The 24,795-nt window shown below is 45.8% G+C and overlaps 1 protein-coding gene across 2 annotated transcripts in view; it reads left to right on the top strand.

The window, feature by feature from the left end:
- AIP (aryl hydrocarbon receptor interacting protein) overlaps window positions 1–24,795 on the top strand; it is a 477,802-nt gene that overhangs the window by 352,560 nt on the left and 100,447 nt on the right. For both annotated transcript variants that reach the window (XM_068255197.1, XM_068255196.1), the window contains one exon: window positions 16,847–16,988. In XM_068255197.1, coding sequence (XP_068111298.1) covers window positions 16,847–16,988 — 142 coding nt within the window. The remainder of the gene's footprint in view (window positions 1–16,846; window positions 16,989–24,795) is intronic.

Raw genomic sequence — 24,795 nt, 5'->3', positions numbered from 1 at the left:
GTGCAAATGTGCAAAAAAGGTAAAATAAACGCACACAACTTGATTCATCAAAAATTTGATTATAACAAACAAAACTGGTAAAAAAATTGAAATATATATATATATATATATATATATATATATATATATTATAATTGCAAAGTGTCACTGGACGATCCACAATTCCAATAAGTTGTTTAATTAATAATCCCAACACATGAGTGCTAAGTGAAATATAAAGTGCAAAGTGCTTACCATAGGATGTTAGATTAGCTGCATGCGGAGAGACTGGGGGGACTGCGCCTTGCGCGTTCGCAGCGGACGGCTGCTTCTATGGAGGCTACACTAAGCAATGCCGGGAGCCCTGTTATACTCGCTGCCCTCTCGCCATACAACGTGGCCACGTCGGGCGGAGCGGAAACGCGTCATAAGACCTCACTCCGCTTCACCCCTGATCGGACTTCCGTGCGCTCCACACAGCGCGCCATAGCCGATCTATTGGTTGTCCACATGCAGCTGAGTAATTACATATCATATCATACAAAGAAAAACAAAAATTTGCTTTCCGAAAACAGAAAGAATTTGCGATAATTCAGGTTGGAGTGAGCTCGAGATGTCTCCCAGAGCACCACTGCTGAATATATGCAAATTAACCATTGTACCCTTAGAAGCTAAACACACCTCCAGAACCGCTGGATTGCAATGATGTGTCAGCTTGTTAAATTGTACAGAGCCATAATAATCCAACATGCATACAGACTGTTTCGGATTGTTTGATCCTCATCAGTGCATGGCATGGATTAATTTGGCTCTATGGAGTAGGGCTTGTAAACCGAGAGGTACAGACTAACCAGCAAGCTCATGGTGACCCAGAACTCATTGGAGTGTGTAAGGGACTACACCACTGCAGTGGTGCTCTGGGAGACATCTCGAGCTCACTCCAACCTGAATTATCGCAAATTCTTTCTGTTTTAGGAAAGCAAATTTTTGTTTTTCTTAACATCTTAGTAAGGGGGCTTTTAGGACCATTGTAGTCCCTTACACACTCCAATGAGTTCTGGGTCACCATGAGCTTGCTGGTTAGTCTGTACATATCATACAAACATTGGGACAATATACAAAGCAATATCTATATACAAAAAATATATATTATGTTCAATAAACAAATCTTGAGTTTATAATGAATATATCATAAAGAGGGATTTTAATCAAAAAGCGACATCTTGTGGTCAATTTGCTAATTACAACCAATGTACATTTTTGAAAACACTGTAAAGAGCATCCAACAGGAGCCGGTAGAAAACCTTGATCTTCCTCAAATGAATCAATGCTTCTTAAAGGTGGAACATGTTGCGCACTTGAAACCAAAATATACGCATACAGGAAATCCTAAGAGATAAATTTAAGACAGCATATCCAATTAGTGTCCAAACGTCATCAAGTTATAAAAGAAGGAACCAAAAAACCCACACATATGTAGATCCTTGTCTGCTTACCTACAGACATCACCATCTCACTGTGGAGTCAAAAAATGAAAGTGATCACCCAGAATAGTGTACTCTCTGCCTGCTCACCTTCAGGCACAGCAAAGAAAAGTAACAAAAAAACGTACATGACATCAAATAAGTAGCATGCCATCACAAACACACAAAGGGCATATACAACAGAATATAATACAGACTGGAGACAAGAGGACAACTCACCAATCTTCCAGATAATCATGATAGAAAAAATGGGTAATACAATTCTGATGGTAAAGAACTGCAAATAATAACAAAAAGGGGGTTAGTTCATATAACATTCACAGAAAACAGCCAAAACTTGCCTCCTCATTAAGGCCCCGAGGTTGTCTGGTTTTTAATATATGTATCCACCTGAGCTCCCTTCTAAGTAACTGGACAGTTATGTCACCTCCTCTCTCCCCCTGTGTGACTTTTTCTATGCCCATAAATGTCCAATCTCGAATGGATCCCCCATGAAAGAACAGTGCATGTTCTGCAATTGTAGTAAGGACCTTGTTCTTCCTATAATCATGTTCGGCCAATCGGATCGTGGAAATGTGTTTCTGTAATCTAGTTTTGAGTTGGTTTTTGGTCTGACCAATATATACCTTTCCACATGGACACTCTATCCTATAGATTACACCTGTCGTCTGGCAGTTAATGAATTGTCTTATTGTGTATTCTTTTCCTGTAATCTGATTCCTGAACGTCCTGGTGGTCTGCATATTGGGGCACACTGTGCACCTACCGCATTTGTAATTCCCAGTAATACCATGTCCACCATCATTGCTTGAAAAATGACTTCTACTCAGCATTGTTTTTAAAGTTGGTGCTCTTCGTGCTGTAATACTAGCACGAGGGGTGATGCATTGTTTGATGGTATTATCATTGAGCAAAATTGGCCAATGTTTGTCCAGAATGTTCTGAATGTGCCCCCATGCTGTGTTGAAAGGTGTTATTAGTCTCGTTATGGGCTTAGTGGTTGGTTTGATTCTCTGAGACAATAAACTGTCCCTTGATGTTTGTCTAGCTCTCTGTCGTGCCCTCATTATACATTTCTTGGGATATCCTCTGTCTCGAAATCTCTTTTCCAGGTCACCACGTTCCTTCTCGAAAGCTGCTGGTGTAGAGCAGTTCCTTCGGACTCTGATAAACTGTCCTGTAGGGATGTTCATTTTTAATTGCTTGGTGTGATAAGAGCCAAAATCCAAAAGACTATTAACTGACGTGGGCTTACGATATATAGAAGTCTGCAGGGTACCTGTCTCACTCTTAGAGATCTCCAAATCCAAGAAAACTGCTGATCTATCTGATAGATTGTATGTCAATTTAATATTTAGATCATTCTTGTTCAATCTGTCTAGAAATTCAATACATAGATCAGTTGGGCCCTGCCACAGCATAAACAAGTCATCAATGAAGCGATACCACCCCAGAATATAGGGGTGGTATCTCTCCATCGATCCTGCCCACACCACCTCTCGCTCCCATTTGCCTAAAAAAAGGTTAGCCACAGCCGGGGCACATTTGCTGCCCATGGCAACACCTTTTCGCTGTAAATAAAATTGTTGATCAAACAGAAAAAAGTTTTTAGTTAAGACAAACTCCAATAATTCAAGTACAGGATCGATGGAGAGATACCACCCCCATATTCTGGGGTGGTATCGCTTCATTGATGACTTGTTTATGCTGTGGCAGGGCCCAACTGATCTATGTATTGAATTTCTAGACAGATTGAACAAGAATGATCTAAATATTAAATTGACATACAATCTATCAGATAGATCAGCAGTTTTCTTGGATTTGGAGATCTCTAAAGAGTGAGACAGGTACCCTGCAGACTTCTATATATCGTAAGCCCACGTCAGTTAATAGTCTTTTGGATTTTGGCTCTTATCACACCAAGCAATTAAAAATGAACATCCCTACAGGACAGTTTATCAGAGTCCGAAGGAACTGCTCTACACCAGCAGCTTTCGAGAAGGAATGTGGTGACCTGGAAAAGAGATTTCGAGACAGAGGATATCCCAAGAAATGTATAATGAGGGCACGACAGAGAGCTAGACAAACATCAAGGGACAGTTTGTCTCAGAGAATCAAACCAACCACTAAGCCCATAACGAGACTAATAACACCTTTCAACACAGCATGGTGGCACATTCAGAACATTCTGGACAAACATTGGCCAATTTTGCTCAATGATAATACCATCAAACAATGCATCACCCCTCGTGCTAGTATTACAGCACGAAGAGCACCAACTTTAAAAACAATGCTGAGTAGAAGTCATTTTTCAAGCAATGATGGTGGACATGGTATTACTGGGAATTACAAATGCGGTAGGTGCACAGTGTGCCCCAATATGCAGACCACCAGGACGTTCAGGAATCAGATTACAGGAAAAGAATACACAATAAGACAATTCATTAACTGCCAGACGACAGGTGTAATCTATAGGATAGAGTGTCCATGTGGAAAGGTATATATTGGTCAGACCAAAAACCAACTCAAAACTAGATTACAGAAACACATTTCCACAATCCGATTGGCCGAACGTGATTATAGGAAGAACAAGGTCCTTACTACAATTGCAGAACATGCACTGTTCTTTCATGGGGGATCCATTCGAGATTGGACATTTATGGGCATAGAAAAAGTCACACAGGGGGAGAGAGGAGGTGACATAACTGTCCAGTTACTTAGAAGGGAGCTCAGGTGGATACATATATTAAAAACCAGACAACCTCGGGGCCTTAACCTCCTTGGCGGTCTGATTCTTTCCAGATTTTAGGGTCTAAAAGCGGTGCAATTTTTTTTCACTCTTTCAGACCCTAAAACCTGAAAAAAATCATTCTGGCAGGGAGATCTGCAGCAAAATAAAAAAAAAATTACCTTCCTGGGCTGCAGTTTTCTCTTTGCCCACAAGATGGCGCTAATATACATATAAACGAACTTCTCTATATTTCTCTAATATAGAGAAGTTCGTTTTCAATGTTAGCCCCGCCCCCGATGACGTCACGCTGCCACCACCGCTCTGCTGCCACCACCACGGCTGCGCTGCTCCAACTGGCTGCCGGGTCCCCGGAAGAATAGCGGGGACATGGGGGATCCCGGCGGCCAGGGAAAGACCCCACACTGCCGGGGAGAGAGGCTGGAGTCCCGCTGCGCAGCGAGATCGCGCGCGGGACTCCACAACTGCAGGTACAGCTCTGCAATGCCTACCCCGACCTGAGCTCGGGATCACCGCTAATAGCTTGTTTTTTCTACCCCGAGCTCAGGTCGGGAAAACCGGCAAGGAGGTTAATGAGGAGGCAAGTTTTGGCTGTTTTCTGTGAATGTTATATGAACTAACCCCCTTTTTGTTATTATTTGCAGTTCTTTACCATCAGAATTGTATTACCCATTTTTTCTATCATGATTATCTGGAAGATTGGTGAGTTGTCCTCTTGTCTCCAGTCTGTATTATATTCTGTTGTATATGCCCTTTGTGTGTTTGTGATGGCATGCTACTTATTTGATGTCATGTACGGTTTTTTGTTACTTTTCTTTGCTGTGCCTGAAGGTGAGCAGGCAGAGAGTACACTATTCTGGGTGATCACTTTCATTTTTTGACTCCACAGTGAGATGGTGATGTCTGTAGGTAAGCAGACAAGGATCTACATATGTGTGGGTTTTTTGGTTCCTTCTTTTATAACTTGATGACGTTTGGACACTAATTGGATATGCTGTCTTAAATTTATCTCTTAGGATTTCCTGTATGCGTATATTTTGGTTTCAAGTGCGCAGCATGTTCCACCTTTAAGAAGCATTGATTCATTTGAGGAAGATCAAGGTTTTCTACCGGCTCCTGTTGGATGCTCTTTACAGTGTTTTCAAAAATGTACATTGGTTGTAATTAGCAAATTGACCACAAGATGTCGCTTTTTGATTAAAATCCCTCTTTATGATATATTCATTATAAACTCAAGATTTGTTTATTGAACATAATATATATTTTTTGTATATAGATATTGCTTTGTATATTGTCCCAATGTTTGTATGATATGATATGTAATTACTCAGCTGCATGTGGACAACCAATAGATCGGCTATGGTGCGCTGTGTGGAGCGCACGGAAGTCCGATCAGGGGTGAAGCGGAGTGAGGTCTTATGACGCGCTTCCGCTCCGCCCGACGTGGCCACGTTGTATGGCGAGAGAGCAGCGAGTATAACAGGGCTCCCGGCATTGCTTAGTGTAGCCTCCATAGAAGCAGCCGTCCGCTGCGAACGCGCAAGGCGCAGTCCCCCAGTCTCTCCGCATGCAGCTAATCTAACATCCTATGGTAAGCACTTTGCACTTTATATTTCACTTAGCACTCATGTGTTGGGATTATTAATTAAACAACTTATTGGAATTGTGGATCGTCCAGTGACACTTTGCAATTATATATATATATATATATATATATATATATATATATATATATATATATATATATATATTTAAATTTTTTACCAGTTTTGTTTGTTATAATCAAATTTTTGATGAATCAAGTTGTGTGCGTTTTTTTTACCTTTTTTGCACATTTGCACATTGTATCCAATATTGTAGATTTATGCTGTATCCCTCCTTTTTGCACATTAAGGCACAGCACTTGCCACTCTATTTTGCTGCTGCGTTGAATTCCAATTATCTTTGGATTAGGACAGGGGTTTTAATTATTGTTTTTAATTATTTTTGTGATGTATGGATAAGTCCCTTAATAAATATTGTTTGATACATTGAGACGTTTTTAAGCATCTTTCATTATTCTATTGTGGTATTGGGCTCCTTTCCTTGGTTTAAATAGTATGTTGTTTAGCCCAATTGGACAATTGTGTCCACAGCATTATTATATAGCTCTATAGTTGTGTTGCAGATTGTCCGAAAGTTATGTCTAGGTTTCACAGGTCGTAGGATATTATTTTGCCTACCCTCTGTGTGAATGCAAAGTGTGAAAAAGTGAGGATTTTTCAGTCATTAGATGTTCGAAGATGTGTTCTGGAATACCTGAGCAGGACTTCAGAGGTCAGGAAGACCGATTCCATATTTGTTTTATTTTCAGGGAAGACTGTAGGACAGAGAGCTTCTAAATCTACTATAGCTATTTGGATTAAGTTAGCTATTATAGAAGCTTACAGAGTTATGGGAAGTGAGGCTCCTGCCTCATTTAAAGCTCATTCTACGAGAGCTATGGCAGCTTCTTGGGCTAATAATGCAGGGGCTTCGCCTGAGCAAATATGAAAAGCAGCAACGTGGTCAAGCTTGTCTACGTTCATCCGTCATTACCGAATTGATGAGATGTCTGCACACGAACGACCAGGCGTTTGGTAGAAAGGTTCTCCAAGCAGTGGTCCCACCCTGAGGTTGTATAACTTGTTAATCGTCTCACCTTTGCCCTGAAGGATTGTAGGAAAAAAACAATGTTAGTACCTGCTAACATTATTTTGAACAAGCCTTCAGGGCAACGATCCCACCTGGGTGTTACTTTTCTATGTCTAATAGTTGCACGGTTATGGGTTAGTGGAATGTTCACCTGTTGGTACTTGGCTAAACCCACTGAGGGTGACTGACTGTGTCATTGTTTTATAGGGGAGGTGCTGTCTGTTCCTGTGCCTGATAGGTCGAGGTCTCACCTTTGCCCTGAAGGATTGTTCAAAACAACGTTAGCAGGTACTAACATTGTTTTTTGGGGGGAATGGTATAATTGTTGTTTCTTTAGGCAAGAGGGTACTGTCACAAGAGCCCCACTGGCCGTGAACACGCAAAACCGTCCGATCCGATTCTAGCACACAGATTGAGAGCTATGGACGCAATCTGCGTAGAATTGGCGGAGTTTGAGCGTCACGACGCAGTAGGGAGCCTGTGAGGTTACGAAAATACACTTTTACTCCAACCCAGGGGTAGATTTGCCACCATCTCTGTTTTCTATCAGCCCAGAGATAACTGCTAACTGGCTATAGACCTGTGAAACAAACAACCGGTTAAAACTGTGCAATTCCTATCTATCTATCAAAACAGTAGCGTCCCTTCGGAAGTTTAGGTCTCGTCTGTGTATACTGAATAGAAGGTTTTACTGAGAGGTAAAGACCTTTTAAAAAGCCTTTATTTGTTACAATATAAATAATTAATATATACAGACAATCGTGAACAATTAAACGATGAGAGACAGTGATAACACAGTACATAAAAGAAAAAGGGATAAAAGAACGAATACTTATGATTCTGTGGAAAGTCCGTTCGGGAAAAGACAAAGTTCCTTTGTTGCAGTTAGTTCGCAATATGGCCGAACCACATGGCCGTTGCTCCGCCTGCAAGATGGCCACTGCTATTTCCCCAAGCAGTGGCAGTCTTTTCGGTATGATGGAAAGTGGGGGAATTGGCTGGGGTCCTCATGCAATCAGTTTTGAGCACTGACATTTCTGGGCGGAGTCTCAAGCTCAGCCCAGGGGCGTGTCAGGCAGTGAGTTCTCAGGGGAGGAACTTCCAGCCATCCACAAAATATGTCCAATTTCATACCCCGCCGGGGTTTTGTCGCACATGCAAACCGATTTCATATTCAGATTGGGCTGAGAATACACGTTCATAGGACATCAAACTTGCAATATTTGGGGCGCACGGGGACCCCATTATTCATATCTCAGCCCCTGCTCGGGTTACCTGGCTATGTCTAGTATCACCATATTCTACAGAATTAGGGAAACAAAATTATGTAATTTTCATATTCCTCCCATGGATGGTATTTGCAAAATGTGACAAAGTTATCAACACCATGCATTCCATACTCAGTTTAGTCGGTGCCGTCAAGACTGGGAGGAATGTAGGTGTCAATAGACCTCATGCTGTGCTAGCTTCCCCTGTTGAATAGACTCTGTTGGTATTTCAGCTCTGCCCAATTAGCACATTAGTGTCACCAGAGCTTTTCCGGGAGCCTTAACAGGATTTCTTGCTAAACCAGGTTGCTTTAGCCATATGCTAACGCAGGCCCATTCAGCCCTCATGGCAAAAGGGGGGGGGGGAAGGCAGGAAGGAAAAACTTCTATTTTAAAAATAAAGAATGTCAGTTTTCCGATCACGGTTGCGATCGGACACTCGGCCGCGAATCCTCGGACGACTGGGCGTCGCCCGGCGTCACACCTCCCCCTTCCCGAGCTCTGCTCAGGGAGGTGTCAACAGGACGCCTTCCGTAGCAGCTATTGGCGCTGTTGGGTCGGGTTCCCCCTGACACCGCGACAGCCCATCAGCGTTTTGGTGTCGGCTGCCTGCTTTGTGTTGGATCGTAAAGTCGTACTGCTGCAATGACAGGCTCCACCGTAGGAGCTTGCCGTTGGTTCCAGCAGTACGGTTTAGCCAACTCAGGGGATTGTGATCAGTGACGATCGTGAAGGAGCGGCCGTACAGATACGACTGCAGTTTCTGTAGGGCCCACACGATCGCCAGGCACTCCTTTTCAGTTGTGGAGTAGGCTACCTCTCGGGGCAGGAGCTTCCGGCTCAGGTAGAGGATAGGGTGTTCATCCCCCTTTCCATCCACCTGGCTGAGGACTGCGCCGAGACCGTAGTCAGAGGCATCGGTTTGCACCACAAACCGACGACTGAAGTCTGGGGCCTGAAGCACAGGGGCGCTTGCGAGGGCCTGCTTCAAGGCCTGGAAGGCATTCTCGCAAGCGGGGGTCCAGCTAACAACCTTGGGGTGCTTCTTGCTAGTGGCATCGGTCAGGGGCTTCGCCAGTGTACTATAGGCGGGAACAAATTTCCTATAGTAGCCGGCGGTCCCCAGGAACGCCTGGACCTGCTTTTTCGTGATAGGTCGAGGCCATGCCAGGATGGCGTCCACCTTTCCCGTGTCAGGTTTCAGGGTGTTACCCCCCACCCGGTGACCTAAGTACTGCACCTCGGTCATGCCAATCTGACACTTACTCGGTTTAACCGTCAGATTGGCCATGGCCAGCCTCTCTAGTACCTGGGACAGGTGTTTGAGGTGTTCTTCCCAGGTGGGGCTGAACACCGCAATGTCATCCAGATACGCTACAGCGAACCCTTGCATTCCCTCTAGCAGGTCGTTCACGGCCCGCTGAAACGTGGCGGGGGCGTTCTTCATCCCAAAGGGCATCATCGTGAACTCGAAGAGGCCGAAAGGGGTGATGAAGGCCGACTTTTGCCTCGCGTCAGGTGCAAGTGGTATCTGCCAATACCCCCGGCTCAGATCCATGATTGATAGGTACCTGGCTGATGCCAGTGTATCTAGCAGCTCATCAATGCGAGGCATGGGGTAGGCGTCTGTAGTGGTGATGGCGTTCAGTTTCCTGTAGTCTACGCAGAACCGAGTTGTCTGGTCCTTCTTGGGGACCAGGACAACAGGGGCTGCCCAGGCACTACTGGACTTTTGAACCACCCCTAACTCCAGCATCTCCCTCACCTCCTTCTGCATGTCCGCCTGTACCTCGGGGGAGACACGGTAAGCGGATTGCCTGATGGGGGGATGGGTACCTGTATCTACCCCATGCACCGCCATACTGGTCCGCCCCGGGATACCGGAGAAGGTGTGCTGGTACTGGCCCAGCACCTTCTGTAACTGCTCTTGCTGGGCTGAGGCGAGCTGTGGATTGACGTTTAGGTCGCCGTCCACATCTCGTACGTCAGCCAGCAGGTCTAACAGGGGGTCTGCCTCTCCCTGCTCTAACCGGCTGCACACTGGCAGCGCATACTGGGTCCTGTCATGGTGGGCCTTCAGCATGTTTACATGAAAGCTCTTCTGCTTCCTGCCCCCCATGTTCACTAGATACGTCAGAGGGTTTAACCGCTGCACTACAGTAAAAGGCCCCTCCCAGGCTGCTTGCAGCTTGTTCTGCCTCACGGGAAGAAGGGCATATACCTTGTCACCCACATCAAATGACCGCTCTCCAGCAGTGCGGTCGTACCATGCTTTTTGTTTGGCCTGAGCCTGGGCCAGGTTGTTGGTCACTACTGCGGACAGGGACTCCATTTTGTCCCTGAACTTGAGGACGTAATCGACCACGGAGACATCAGTGGGGTCGCCCTTGCCCTCCCATGTCTCCCGCATCAATTGTAAGGGTCCTCGGACATTCCTCCCATACAGGAGTTCAAACGGGGAAAACCCGGTTGACTCCTGCGGCACCTCCCTGTACGCAAACAACAGATGAGGCAGGTATCGTTCCCAGTCCCCACCTTGCGACTCAACAAACGTGGTCAGCATTTGCTTCAGCGTCCCGTTGAACCGTTCACACAGTCCATTGGTCTGCGGGTGGTAGGGACTGGAGACAATGTGCGTCATGTGTATCTTTTTGCACAGGGCCTCCATGAGTTCGGACATAAACTGGGATCCCTGATCGGAGAGCATCTCCGCAGGGAACCCGACTCGGGAGAAAATGTTAAGTAGCGCGTCTGCTACCTTGTCCGCCCTCAGGGAGGAAAGCGCCATGGCCTCAGGATAGCGGGTGGCGTAATCCACCACCGTCAGGATGTACCTTTTGCCACTGCTGCTGGGAGTGGGCAATGGTCCAATTATGTCGACTGCCACTCTGTGAAAGGGCTCACCTATGATTGGCAGTGGACACAAGGGAGCCTTGCGGGGGTTCCCAGCCCGTTTTACCTTTTGGCAAACAGTACATGAGCGGCAATAGTTGGTCACATCGATCCGCATCCTGGGCCAGTAGAAATGACCCTGGATACGGTCAAGTGTCTTGTGGATTCCCAAGTGCCCTGCCAGGGGAATGTCATGTGCGGACTTCAGCACATGCCCCCGGAAGGCACTGGGTACCACAAGCAACTTGGTACCCACACTTGTTTCACCTTCGGTGGGCTGTACAGGCTCGCTGTACAGCTTACCACCTTCCCAATATACCTTGAAGGTATCTTCATTCGTGAGGGGCTCCGAAGCCTGCCTTCTGAGTGCCTCGAGGCTAGGGTCAGTCTGGAGTGCTTGCACAAATGCAGCACTCTCGCTCTCAGCCAGCTGGCCCGTGGCATATGCAGTTAGTGGCTGAAGGCTACCATCCCTGTGGTCAGAGGAGGGGGAGGAGGCCGGAACCTCTTCCACCTGCTCTGAGCCCAGGTTCTGAGCAGCGCGGCTGCGTGTTACTGCCAGTACAGGTACACCTTCAGACTGGCACATACTGGCATTACTCACATCCTGGCTGCATGCATGAATTACAGTGACAGGTACAACAACATTTTCATCACAAACAATCGGTATATCAAACACAGGTACCTGTGACACAGGTACTATTGGACTCGGTACCCCTGGACTGGGCACATTCAACCCACCTCCCCCCTGTTCTTGCCCCTTGGTGCAAAGTACCTTAGTGTGGGCGGAGAGTCCGTCTCCCTCCTGGCAGTCTGAGGGGCTTGGGGCAGGTTCATAATAGGACACAAGCTTGCCCAGGTCGGTCCCCAACAAAACTGGGACCGGCAGTTGGTCCAGGACCCCAACAACCTTCTCTTGAACCCCCACCCCCCAATCGATGGACACCCGAGCCTGGGGAATGCGAGAAAGAGTGCCCCCCACTCCAGTGAGGGTAAGGTATTTGTCAGGGAGGATATTTTCCGTCGGGACCAGGTGCGCACGCACCAGGGTGACATCCGCTCCAGTGTCGCGGAAACCGGTAACAAGCTGGTCGTTCACTGTAACCAGCTGGTGGTTGCTCGTAGCGGAGTGGATCCCTCTCCCACCTGCGAACATGACGTTGTTGGGTGCTCCCGGCTGGGGTGCGCTGGCTGGCGGCAGTTGCCGTGGGCGAGGTGTAGGTGGTGCAGGAGCTGGCGCGGTCTGCCTCCGCTCCGGGCAGTTAAACTTCATGTGTCCGGGCTTGCGGCAAAAGTGACAGGTGATGCCCTCTGTTACTGCAGGCCTGGACGCAGCAGCTGCGCTGGAGGGCCTCTGGGGCGCACGGCTCACAGAGGTAGGAGAGTCTGCAAAATTGTGGGACTGACCTCCTCTCCAGCTAGATGGGGCAGTCCTGCGGGTCTCCGGCACCCTGGTCGTTGCAAAGGTCTCAGCGAGGTCTGCAGCGACCGTCGCTGACGCCGGTCGGCGCTCCAGCACAAACTGGCGTACATCAGCCGGGCAAATGTTCAGAAACTGCTCCAGGACGATTAAGTCCTCCAGGACACCGTAAGACCCTTTAGTGAGGCCTAGCGTCCACTGGCGGAGTGTGGTGAGCAGACTGCTGACCACATCTTGATAAGAATCAGTAGATTTTTTCTGCCAGGACCTGAACCTTTTCCGGTAGGCTTCTGGCGTCAGCTGGTACTTAGTGATTATAGCCTCCTTTATAGCGGTATAATCATTGTCCTTTTCCACAGGCAGCTCTGAGAAAGCATCAAGCGCTTTGTAGCGCAGCAAGGGTGTCAGATGTCTGGCCCACTGGTCTTGGGACAGACGATACTGACGGCAGGCCTTTTCGAAAGACCTCAAAAACAAGTCAATGTCAGTGTCTTTTTCGATAATAGCAAATTTAAATTTTGCACTTACTGGAGCGGCAGTCCCTCCAGCAGGGAGGCTGGGCGTTGAACTCCGGCTGGCTTGCTGCACTTTCGCCATGTTCAGCTCATGCTGTCGTCTCTCCCGCGCCTCTGCAGATTGGCGTTCCTCTCGCTTTTGCTCCGCCATGTACTGCAGGTACTTGTCCACATCAGTTTCCATCAGCTTTTGCAATGCCTGCTGCATTACTGGATCAACATAACTGGACAGTCCAGTACTGGCCGGTTCCAGGCGAGTACTTTCAGGGGTTCTGGGGTCGGGGATCACACTGACAGCCTCCTGCGTATCCGTTGCCGCATTGCCCGCGGGTTGCTCAACCTCGGTACGCACAGGATCTTCAGTCTCTGGTTCCCCTCGACTTGCGTTAGATGAGCCGGTGTCCTCCACAGTGGACACCTCCAGCGTCCGCAGATTCTGGCTATCCCATCGGTACAAGTCCGTTATCAGGTCCTGCTGTTTCTTGCCGCGGATGTCCATGCCTCTCGCCTCGCACAGACTCTGCAGGTCGGATAGGACCATGACCTTGTAATTCCCGGACATTTCCATGCCAAATAAAAGAAAACTTAGGGGAGGGGTACTGGTTACACAGTCTCTCTGTATATATGAAAAATATATTGCACTCAGTCACTACCAACGAATTAGTTCGTTTCTCGATAGGGCTAATTCGATAGCCCTACCTGAGATACTATCAGCACACACAGATCCCAAACGCTGCCGACCACTGTCACAAGAGCCCCACTGGCCGTGAACACGCAAAACCGTCCGATCCGATTCTAGCACACAGATTGAGAGCTATGGACGCAATCTGCGTAGAATTGGCGGAGTTTGAGCGTCACGACGCAGTAGGGAGCCTGTGAGGTTACGAAAATACACTTTTACTCCAACCCAGGGGTAGATTTGCCACCATCTCTGTTTTCTATCAGCCCAGAGATAACTGCTAACTGGCTATAGACCTGTGAAACAAACAACCGGTTAAAACTGTGCAATTCCTATCTATCTATCAAAACAGTAGCGTCCCTTCGGAAGTTTAGGTCTCGTCTGTGTATACTGAATAGAAGGTTTTACTGAGAGGTAAAGACCTTTTAAAAAGCCTTTATTTGTTACAATATAAATAATTAATATATACAGACAATCGTGAACAATTAAACGATGAGAGACAGTGATAACACAGTACATAAAAGAAAAAGGGATAAAAGAACGAATACTTATGATTCTGTGGAAAGTCCGTTCGGGAAAAGACAAAGTTCCTTTGTTGCAGTTAGTTCGCAATATGGCCGAACCACATGGCCGTTGCTCCGCCTGCAAGATGGCCACTGCTATTTCCCCAAGCAGTGGCAGTCTTTTCGGTATGATGGAAAGTGGGGGAATTGGCTGGGGTCCTCATGCAATCAGTTTTGAGCACTGACATTTCTGGGCGGAGTCTCAAGCTCAGCCCAGGGGCGTGTCAGGCAGTGAGTTCTCAGGGGAGGAACTTCCAGCCATCCACAAAATATGTCCAATTTCATACCCCGCCGGGGTTTTGTCGCACATGCAAACCGATTTCATATTCAGATTGGGCTGAGAATACACGTTCATAGGACATCAAACTTGCAATATTTGGGGCGCACGGGGACCCCATTATTCATATCTCAGCCCCTGCTCGGGTTACCTGGCTATGTCTAGTATCACCATATTCTACAGAATTAGGGAAACAAAATTATGTAATTTTCATATTCCTCCCATGGATGGTATTTGCAAAATGTGACAAAGTTATCAACACCATGCATTCCATACTCAGTTTAGTCGGTGCCGTCAAGACTGGGAGGAATGTAGGTGTCAATAGACCTCATGCTGTGCTAGCTTCCCCTGTTGAATAGACTCTGTTGGTATTTCAGCTCTGCCCAATTAGCACATTAGTGTCACCAGAGCTTTTCCGGGAGCCTTAACAGGATTTCTTGCTAAACCAGGTTGCTTTAGCCATATGCTAACGCAGGCCCATTCAGCCCTCATGGCAAAAGGGGGGGGGGGAAGGCAGGAAGGAAAAACTTCTATTTTAAAAATAAAGAATGTCAGTTTTCCGATCACGGTTGCGATCGGACACTCGGCCGCGAATCCTCGGACGACTGGGCGTCGCCCGGCGTCACAGGTACCTTGAGTTATTTCATGGATTGTGTGAAGAAGGGTGGTAAGGATTGGTAGCAGCTGGGCTGCAGAGGTTTGACATGCCATCTAGGCCAGGTGCTTTCCTGGACTTGAGTTTCTTCTACTACCATTTGTGTAACTTGGGGGGGGGGGGGGGGCAGGGCAGGCTTGGAATGAGGGGGGTTGAGGGACAGGTGTTGAGCACGGTCTTGGGGTGAGATCGCCTGGTTGCCCTCAGACCTGCTGTAGAACCTGTTCAGGTCTTCACCTAGTTTGATGCTGGGAGTTGTGCATTGCGGTGGGCTCTTTGTGGTTGCTTTAAGACCTTTCCAGATTTCGCACAGGTTGTCTGAGCTGAGGCTCAGTTGCAATTTGTCTGAGAACTTTCGTTTTTTCAACTCTCTGAGTGTTTTTGGCCTTCCTGAACTCTTCTAGGGTGCCGCTCTTGTAGGCTGCCTCTTTGGCACTGCGTAGCAGACATAGCTTGCTATTAAACCATGGTTTGTTGTTGTTAAACACTCTAAAGGACTTTGACAGGATGCACATTTCCTTGAGGAAGTTGATATAGGACGTGACATTGTGTGCCCATTCATCCAGGTGCTATAAAGGCAGCCCAGTCAGTGCAGTCAAAGCAGGCCATATGGTGTGTGTTTGCTTCAGCTGTACATTTTTTGTTAGTCCTGAGGACGGGTTTGGAGGTCTTGAGGCATCTTCTGTACGTGGGCATCAGATAGACCAGGCAGTGGTCTGAGTTGCCTAGAGCCGCTTGTGGTGTAGTCTTGTTCACACCCTTCAGTGTTCTCCCCAGAATTTTTTTCCAGCTAGGTGGCATAAAAAAGTAGCCGAGTGGGGAGCAACGAGGAGAATGAAGGGCCAGCACAAAAAATGGGCGTTACTATGCAAATGAATTTTGGAGGGTCACATAACAGAGCAGACTAGGAGGGCAGCAAGGGACCTGAAGGACTACAGGTCCCAGGTAAGTAAAAATATATTTTTTTTTTCCTTTAACGTCAGTCAATGAAAACTTCAGTCAGTGAAAAACATATATATTGATGTTTACGTAGGGTGGTGTTTCTCGACTTGGCTGATCAATCATCCAATTCGATAGCAACAGTTTGTAGGTAGGTTCTAACATGATATAGTAATATTTGTATTGTATAATATTGCCTTTGTTATTAAAGGGAAGATCCACGGAGTACTTAAAAAAAAAAAAATACTAATCCACTTACCTGGGCTTCCTCCAGCCCGTTGCAGGCAGGACGTGCCCTCGACGCCGCTCCGATGGCTCCCGGTCTTCTCCGGTGGCTCACCCAACCTGGCCAGGCCGGCTTCCAGGTCGGGCTCTTGTGCGCTCCAACGTGTGACTCACGCGGTCGCGCTGACATCATCGGGCGTCCTACGGACTGTACTGCGCAGGGGCAGAACTACTGCACCTGCGCAGTACAGCTTGGAGGACGTCTGATGACGTCAGCACGACCGCGTGAGTCGCACGTTGGAGCGCACAAGAGCACGACCTGGAAGCCGGCCTGGCCAGGTCGGATGAGCCACCGGAGAAGACCGCGAGCCTCGGGAGCGGCGTCGAGGGCACGTCCTGCCTGCCACGGGCTGGAGGAAGCCCCAGGTAAGTGGATTAGTATTTTTATTTCTCCGTGAACCCTCCCTTTAACATGTGGTGGTAATGGGCCCTTTAATAAAAATGAATATTCTTTTTGTATCTGGTTAGGAGCAACCAGGATCTCCAGACTGGATTGATTTGGATTTGAAGATTACTCCATTACTTCTGAATTTCTGTCAGTGCAAGCTACTAGAGGGTGAATACTACCAAGTTTTGGAGCACTGTTCATCTATCTTAAACAAATATTCAGGTGTGTAATGCCAATAAATACTGTTGTCTTCATTAATATTTGTGCTAGTTTTACCCATCTGCACAAAGACTTTGGTTCACCTTCATCGGCAGTATTCAATTGTGAAACCTGCCTTAGGGCTGGCACCCAGAAGAAATCACAAATTGTTCTCAAAAACACTAGAGTTTTGCCACTATAAACGGCAATTTCTGCATCAATTTTAGGGAATGTGATTTTTGAGCCCTGCATTCCCTGTATGGAATTGCTCAAAAAATGCTGCACCGCCATTACAATTTTAGCTAATTGCAATTATGGTATTGAAATTACAGTCACAGGCTTTCTTTAGCTTTCTTTTTTTCACTCTAGGAATCACCAGATATTTATAACAGCGCAAATCCCGGGCAAAAAAACACTTCAATGGGCCTTCAGTCCTTACTGTTTGTTTCTTTGTGTTTTGTGGCTTAATATACTGTATTTACAACATATTAGTCCAGGCAGTCGGCACCTATGGCGAATGGGCTACACAGTATAGTATAGCCATAAACCACCATTTGTGTCATATAGCTTATTCTGCTGCACAGACATTATATTAAACCAGACTGTGAGAACTTGTACTACAGTGGTTGCACAGTATACAGCTAGCACAAGACAGTAAATAAAAGTGGGAAAGCCCTGTTGAACCTGTGCCGAAGCCTCGGCCTATACATAATGAAAGGGTGAACCAATGGTGACTCTCTTGGGAGATTTACTATGAACTCACGTAGGCAGCCTTGGGGTAGATTATGCCATCACAGACACATAGACATCAATGCCCTCATAATCGCTCCTGCAACACACCTGTCACACCACAACCAGATCTTGCTGTACCTGAAATCCACCGATAAACCAAACACACAGCAGCCTCACCAGACCGGTCTCTACAAGCTGCCACCATCCTTTAAATGGCCCAAACAGTCTGCCACCGAATACATCAACTTGACCAACAGTGACAAAATACTGCGGACAAACTTTCATACTTTCAAACTTTCAACTGCAGACAAACCTATATGAACCAAACCAACAGGGTGTCAGCCATGCAGTGAAGGACTTCAGTAACATACCATGGCAATACTAGCTGTCCTCAAGCAGACTAAATTCAAGAGATTCACAAAAAACAGTCCCAAAAACAGCTTGACAGTGAATGCAAGGCTCTATGTAATTCTCTAAGGGCAGCCTCTAACCAAAAGCACAGAGACCCCAACAATCGGGACCTAAAGGAAGCCCATGACCAGCTACAGAGGCAATACAAAGACAAAAACAGAGCTACATCTCCCACAAACTCCAACAGCTGGAGGACTCCCTCCAGGACAACTCATTCTGGGAGACCTGGAACCATATCGGCACAAAGCCTAAGAAAAGCCCTTTTCATATCTAAAAATGGCCACATCTGGCTCCACTACCTCAGGGACCTCTACAAAGACATCCCAGAAATCGCCCAAACCCTGGAACAGAAAAAAATAACCGCAAAACTGAAGGACATGGAGGAGACAATCAAGGACTTTAAAAACTCACTGGATACACCAACCATGGTGCCAGTACTGATGGCATCCTGCCGGAGATGATCAATTACAGCCCCCCAGACATACATGAGGCACTCGCAAGACTATTCAACCTCATCCTGAGTGCGGGCTCCTTTCCTCAGGCCTGGAGCGAAGGCCTCATTACTCCTATCTACAAGAATGAGGACCAATATGATCCAGCAAACTACAGAGGAATCTGTGTCAGCTGCACACTGGGGAAACTAACAGCATCATCAATTAAAGGATCCTCTCCTTTCTCACACAGCAGGACGTATTTAGCAAAAGCCAAGCTGGGTTCATGTCACACCAACGCACAACCAACCACATCTAAACACTGCACAGCCTCATCAAGACCCATGTCCACAGTTCACACGGCAAAATATATATGTTTGCTTTGTGGATTGTAAGAAGGCATTTGTGTGCCTTTTCCTAAAACTCCTAGAGAGCGGAATAGGAGGAAGAACCTACAGTGCTGCCCATAATTATTCATACCCCTGGCACATTTTGTCTTAAAGTTACTTTTATTTAACTAGCAAGTAATGTTTTTGACAGGAAATGACATGGGTGTCTCCCAAAAGATAAGACGATAAGAGGTATTATTGTGGGGGGGGGGGGGGGGGGGGGGAGTCTCAGCTTTTATTTACATTTGACCAAAAAGTGTCCAGTCCAAAATGATTCATACCCATCTCAATAATCAATAGAAAAGCCTTTATTGGCTATTACAGCAATCAAAGGCTTCCTATAATTGCAGACCAACTTTTTGCATGTCTCCACAGGTATTTTTAGTCATTCATCTTTAACAATGAGCTCTAAATCTTTCAAGTTAGAGGGTCTTCTTGCCATCACCCTGATCTTTTGTACCATCCACAAATTCTCAATTGGATTCAAGTCAGGACTCTGGCTGGGTCATTTCAAAATGTTAATGTTGTCTGCTAACCATTTCCTCACCACTTTTGCTCCGTGTTTTGGGTCATTGTCATGCTGAAATGTCTACTGGTGCCCAAGGCCAAGTTTCTCTGCAGACTGCATGATGTTGTCGTTGAGAATGCTCATGTATTGCTCTTTTTTCATGGTGGTGTTTACTGTGATTAGGTTTTCTGGTCCATTAGCTGAAAAACACCCCCAAAGCATTAGGTTCCCAACAGCATGTTTTGAAAGTGAGGATGGTGTTCTTTGGGTTGAAGGCTTCTCCTTTTTTTTACGCCAAACCTCATGACCAAATAATTACATTTTTGTTTCATCTGACCATAACACCGCAGACCAGAAGTCTTCCTCTTTGTCCAGATGAGCATTTGCAAGGGCAAAGCGAGCGTATGTGTGCCTTATCTGGAGAAGTGGCATCCTCCTTGGTCTGCATCCGTGGAACCCAGCAGTGTGCAGTGCCCGTTGGATTGTCTGCCTTGAGACATTGCCACCAGCAGAGCCCAGATTCACCAGGATGCCCTTGGTGGTGATCCTTGGATTCTTTTTCACCTCTCTCACTATCCTCCTGGCCAGTATCACACTGGTGCGTGACGAGTTAACATACAGATAATAATACAACAAAAGTACAAGGTCAGAACTTGTGCACAAGTTAACGATATCGAGGTACCAAGTCGTTAAGCTAAATCGTAGTAAAATTCGAGCAGGGTCATACACGTGTATCAGATGTCAGTCATATTGCAAGGATCAGGCAGTAACAGAGTCAGGGACAGGCCGAGTCGGTAACGTAAATCAGATGGCAATGGTATTATTATTATTATTATTATTATTTAGTATTTATATAGCGCCGACATATTACGCAGCGCTGTACAGTGTGTATATATATATATATATATATATATATCTCTTGTCACTAACTGTCCCTCAAAGGAGCTCACAATCTAATCCCTACCAATGCCATATGTCTATATTATGTAGTGTAAGTACTGTAATCTAGGGCCAATTTTAGGGGGAGCCAATTAACTTATCCGTATGTTTTTGGAATGTGGGAGGAAACCGGAGTGCCCGGAGGAAACCCACGCAGACACAGAGAGAACATACAAACTCTTTGCAGATAGTGCCCTGGCTGGGATTCGAACCAGGGACCCAGTGCTGCAAGGCGAGAGAGCTAACCACTACGCCACCATGCTGGTACAGAAGGACTAGACAAGAGCGAGGTCAGGAAACAAGCGAGAAGTCGATACACAGAAATTATTCAATAAGATGTTACAATAATATACATAAAAATATACGAACATAACAGACTGACTAACTGGAGTACAAATATATTGTGTGTCTACACAATATATTAATGTAGCTCAAAGTAGCTAGCTAGACCTAGAACCAGTGAACTGATTAGTATCAAGGTCAGCGAGCACTGAATGCCTCTGACGTTAAATACAAAACTCTCAAACAGTAGCCACTCCCATTTGGTGATGTCACCTAGTGACATCACCTGCAGTCATTCCTAACCCTCCTCCTGAGCCTACAAGGCTCACTCGAACTCGGAAGACACCGCCTGAGGGATCCGGGGATACCGCCAGAAGACTCCAGCGCAGAAGTCCCGCCGCTCACCCGGACCATGCCGTGGGACCTGCTGCTGGAAGGTGAGTTCGTTACAGCCAGCACAGGTGTCACTTTTGGCTTCCGACCATGTTCTCTTAGATTTTTCATAGTGCGGAACATCTTGTATTTTTTAAGAATACTTTGCACTGTAGCCAATGAAACTTGACAATATTTAGAAATGGCCTTGTAGCCCTTTCCTGACTTGTGAGCAGCCACAATGCACAGCCGCAGGTCCTCACTGAGCTCCTTCGTCTAAAGGCTCATACACACATCAGACTATGCTTAAAAACAAGAAGAGAATCGAGAGCCCAATATAGTGCAGTATTGTCAGGTAAAATGAAGAGTTCAATACAATTTTATGTATATATATATATATACTCACAAACACGGGTTACCAATAGGCAACCACTTTAAATGCAGGTGGGGAGCATTAGGACCTGACCTCACTCAGGTTAAGAAGTCGCTCTCTGTAGATAGTAGATGGGGATGCACTCCTCCACCCAGGGTGGACTAGAAGATCAGCAAAAACTTGGTATACAGGGCGCCAGAGTAGAGTAAAACGTTTTAAAAACCGCTTAAAAGGAGAGGGGGATGTTAAGGTGGACTCACCTCCCTCTTACAAAAAAAGAAAACTCACTTGAGTCTCAATAAAATAGAATTGTCAAGTAATTTATTCAACTCCACAAATGCAACGCGTTTCGCGGGCGTGGCCCCGCTTCCTCAGGCAAAAATGGGAGCACAACTGGAATAAAAACAAAATATACACAAAATAACTACCCACAGAATTGCAACAATTGGCGCAGCAGATAATTGGTAGAGAACACATAAAATAATTGCTACATAAAGCATTGCTACAAAAATAAAAAAAAATAAAAATTTTCCGCCCACATAAACACAGGGCTACGCAAACAAGCTTAGATGTCAGAAATCAAATAGCTAGGGCTTAATGCTCCCAGATTAGAGGGTTCATATTGTATGTCTCAAAGTGAAACCGTTACATGGTAGAGCTGGGTATAGGCCACGGTCTATTCCCAGATAGCATATAGAGCTTTATATTGACACAAAGAGGATTAAAATAAACTGCAAGCATAAAGTATAAGATAACTTACCTCAGTGGGTCAAGCAATAAGTTTGAGCGCCTCTGTGTCAGTATGAAGTGAGGCTTGCTTTAAATGGGAAGAGAGGTTAAACTGACAGGACTGAAGTCCAATCAGGAATGTTTGGTAACAGGAAGTATTTGGTAACAGGAGGTGTGAACAACTTTGCACAGGAAGTGAATCTCTCCAGTGGGATAGTTACGAAATTCCCAGCAGTGGCTGGGACGTGGGATAACCAGCAATGGCTGGATAGAGTAATGGTCAAGGGCTCTGCCTCTGACACAGGCGACCCAGGTTCAAAACCCGGCTCCACCAGTTCAGCAATTTTTTGTGGCAGCTAGACAATTCATGTAACTTTTAGCCATGGATGTTCGTATAAATATGTTACTGGGTGTGCACATGTATACATACGGATTCAGGTGTAAAAATGGTAAAATATAACGGTATGAGTTTTTTAAAAACCATATAAACATGCCAACAGTATATAATAAAAGTATACATGAGATAGAGCATAAGAGGCTGCCAATGATAAAAATGCTAACACAATGTTGTTATAAAAATGTGGGTAATGATATAAAATAAAAAAATAAAAAATATATATACATATACATACACATACACCTATACATATGTATATACATACATACATACATACATACACATACACATAAAAAACTTAGACGTATAAAAGTAACATATATAAATATTGACATTAATCATAAAAGGGGTCAAGAGTAAGAAAGATATATAAAAGAGGACCATTAAAAGCATAAAAAAGTTTTGGAGTATAGATGGAGCTATTTACCTATAATTAAACACTTGGGAGGTGGGATCAAAATACTTTTTCTAAGACCTCATTTAGCCCTGTTGGTGTTAGGGTTTTGAGGATCTGTATCCACATCATCTCCCTATGCCGCAAAGTCTCAAAAACGTTAGTGGTGTTGGGGGGTAGAGATTCAATCAAAGTGATAGTGAATAGGTGTGGGTTGTTTTGGTGATGGGTGCCAAAGTGCCAGGAAACACTGTGGAGTGCATAATTATTAATGATGATCCTTTTGTGTTGCCCAATTCTGGTTCTGGTGGTCTGGGTGGTCCGTCCGACATATTGCAGTTTGCAGGGGCATGATATTAGGTATATTACATTTTTGGTTTCACAGGTGATGTTTTGTTTGATCGTGTAATGAGTATGGTCTGATGTGTGTATGAGCCCTTAGCCATTTAGCCATGTCCGGAAGAGAGGCGCGTTCTTCAATCAGGGTCGAGGGGTCAGGCAGGGCTGCAGTCTAAAGGGCTCATACACACATCAGACCATAGTCTTTGGAAAATGAAAGATCACAGACCAATTTTACCCCCTTCCATGTAGTATGAGAGCCTTACCTACACAGTCTATTCTATGGAGCTGAACTCCCCATCAGACAGAAATCTTTGCAAGATGCTGCACATAAAGATGCTGTAGATATTCAAAAGATCTGTTCCTGCCAAAAATTCGTTCCTGCAAATTGCATTCATAGTCTATGAGATCTGCAGATCATCATACACACCTTGTTTAACAGACATTCATCTGCAGATCAGATCCACCAGGATGGATTTTCAGATCTGCAGTTGATTGTCTGATCTGCAGATGAATGTCAGTTAAACAAGGTGTGTATGATGATCTGCAGATCTCATAGACTATGAATGCAATTTGCAGGAACGGATCTTTGGCAGGAACAGATCTTTTGCAGATACTGATCTTTTGTGTCTGTACAGCATCTGTGTGTCCAGCATCTTGCAAAGATTTTTTTCTGATGGGGAATTCAGCTCCATAGAAAAGACTGTGAAGGTATGGCTCTCATACTACATGGAAGGGGGTAAAATTTGTCTGTGATCTTTAATGTGTGTATGCGGCCTGAGCCCAACACTCTTTAACATATACATTAACCAACTGGCTGTAGCCCTGGAATCCTCGCCAGCACTAGGCCTCCTCCTGCATGACCGCGAGGTGAAGTTCCTGCTGTATGAAGATGACCTTGTGCTGCTCTCCCCAACAGAGAAGGGGCTACAAGATAGCCTGACAGTATTGGAGAGTTTCTGCACCACATGGGCACTGCCAATCAACCCAAAGACGACAAAAATGATGGTGTTCCAGAGAAAGAATCTAAAACACCCACCTCCTCATTTATATTAAATGGCTCCCCATTGGTGACCACCAACAGTTACACCTACCTGGGGGAGGAGATTAACCAATCAGGGAGCTTTATACCAGCAGTAGAGTCCCTGAAAGAAAAAGTCTGCAGAACATTTTATGCCATCAGAAGGCAACTTTACCACTTAAAACCACCAGTGAGAGTCTGGGTAAAGATATTCGACAGCATAATCAACCCCAATCCTGCTCTATAGCAGTGAGGTATGGGGTCCATTCGCCAAACCTAACCAATCAAAATGGGACTCCAGCCCAACAGAAATCATCTATATAGAGTTCTGCAAGTATCTTCTCCAAATTAATCACAGCACTTCAAACTCAGCAAGAGCTAGGCAGATTCTCACTATGGCTGACTATCCAGCAGAGGGCACTCTCATACTGGGCGGACAAAGACAGACAGACCCTGAGCCTGTACCGTCTGAGCGCACACTGCCTGGAGATAGAGACAGGGCAGCGCAGAGAGA

This window comes from Hyperolius riggenbachi, chromosome 10, assembly GCF_040937935.1.
Source record: "Hyperolius riggenbachi isolate aHypRig1 chromosome 10, aHypRig1.pri, whole genome shotgun sequence".
Lineage (NCBI taxonomy): Eukaryota > Metazoa > Chordata > Amphibia > Anura > Hyperoliidae > Hyperolius > Hyperolius riggenbachi.
The sequence above is the reverse complement of the archived record's forward strand: the minus strand, read 5'-3'. Positions and strand labels throughout refer to the sequence as shown.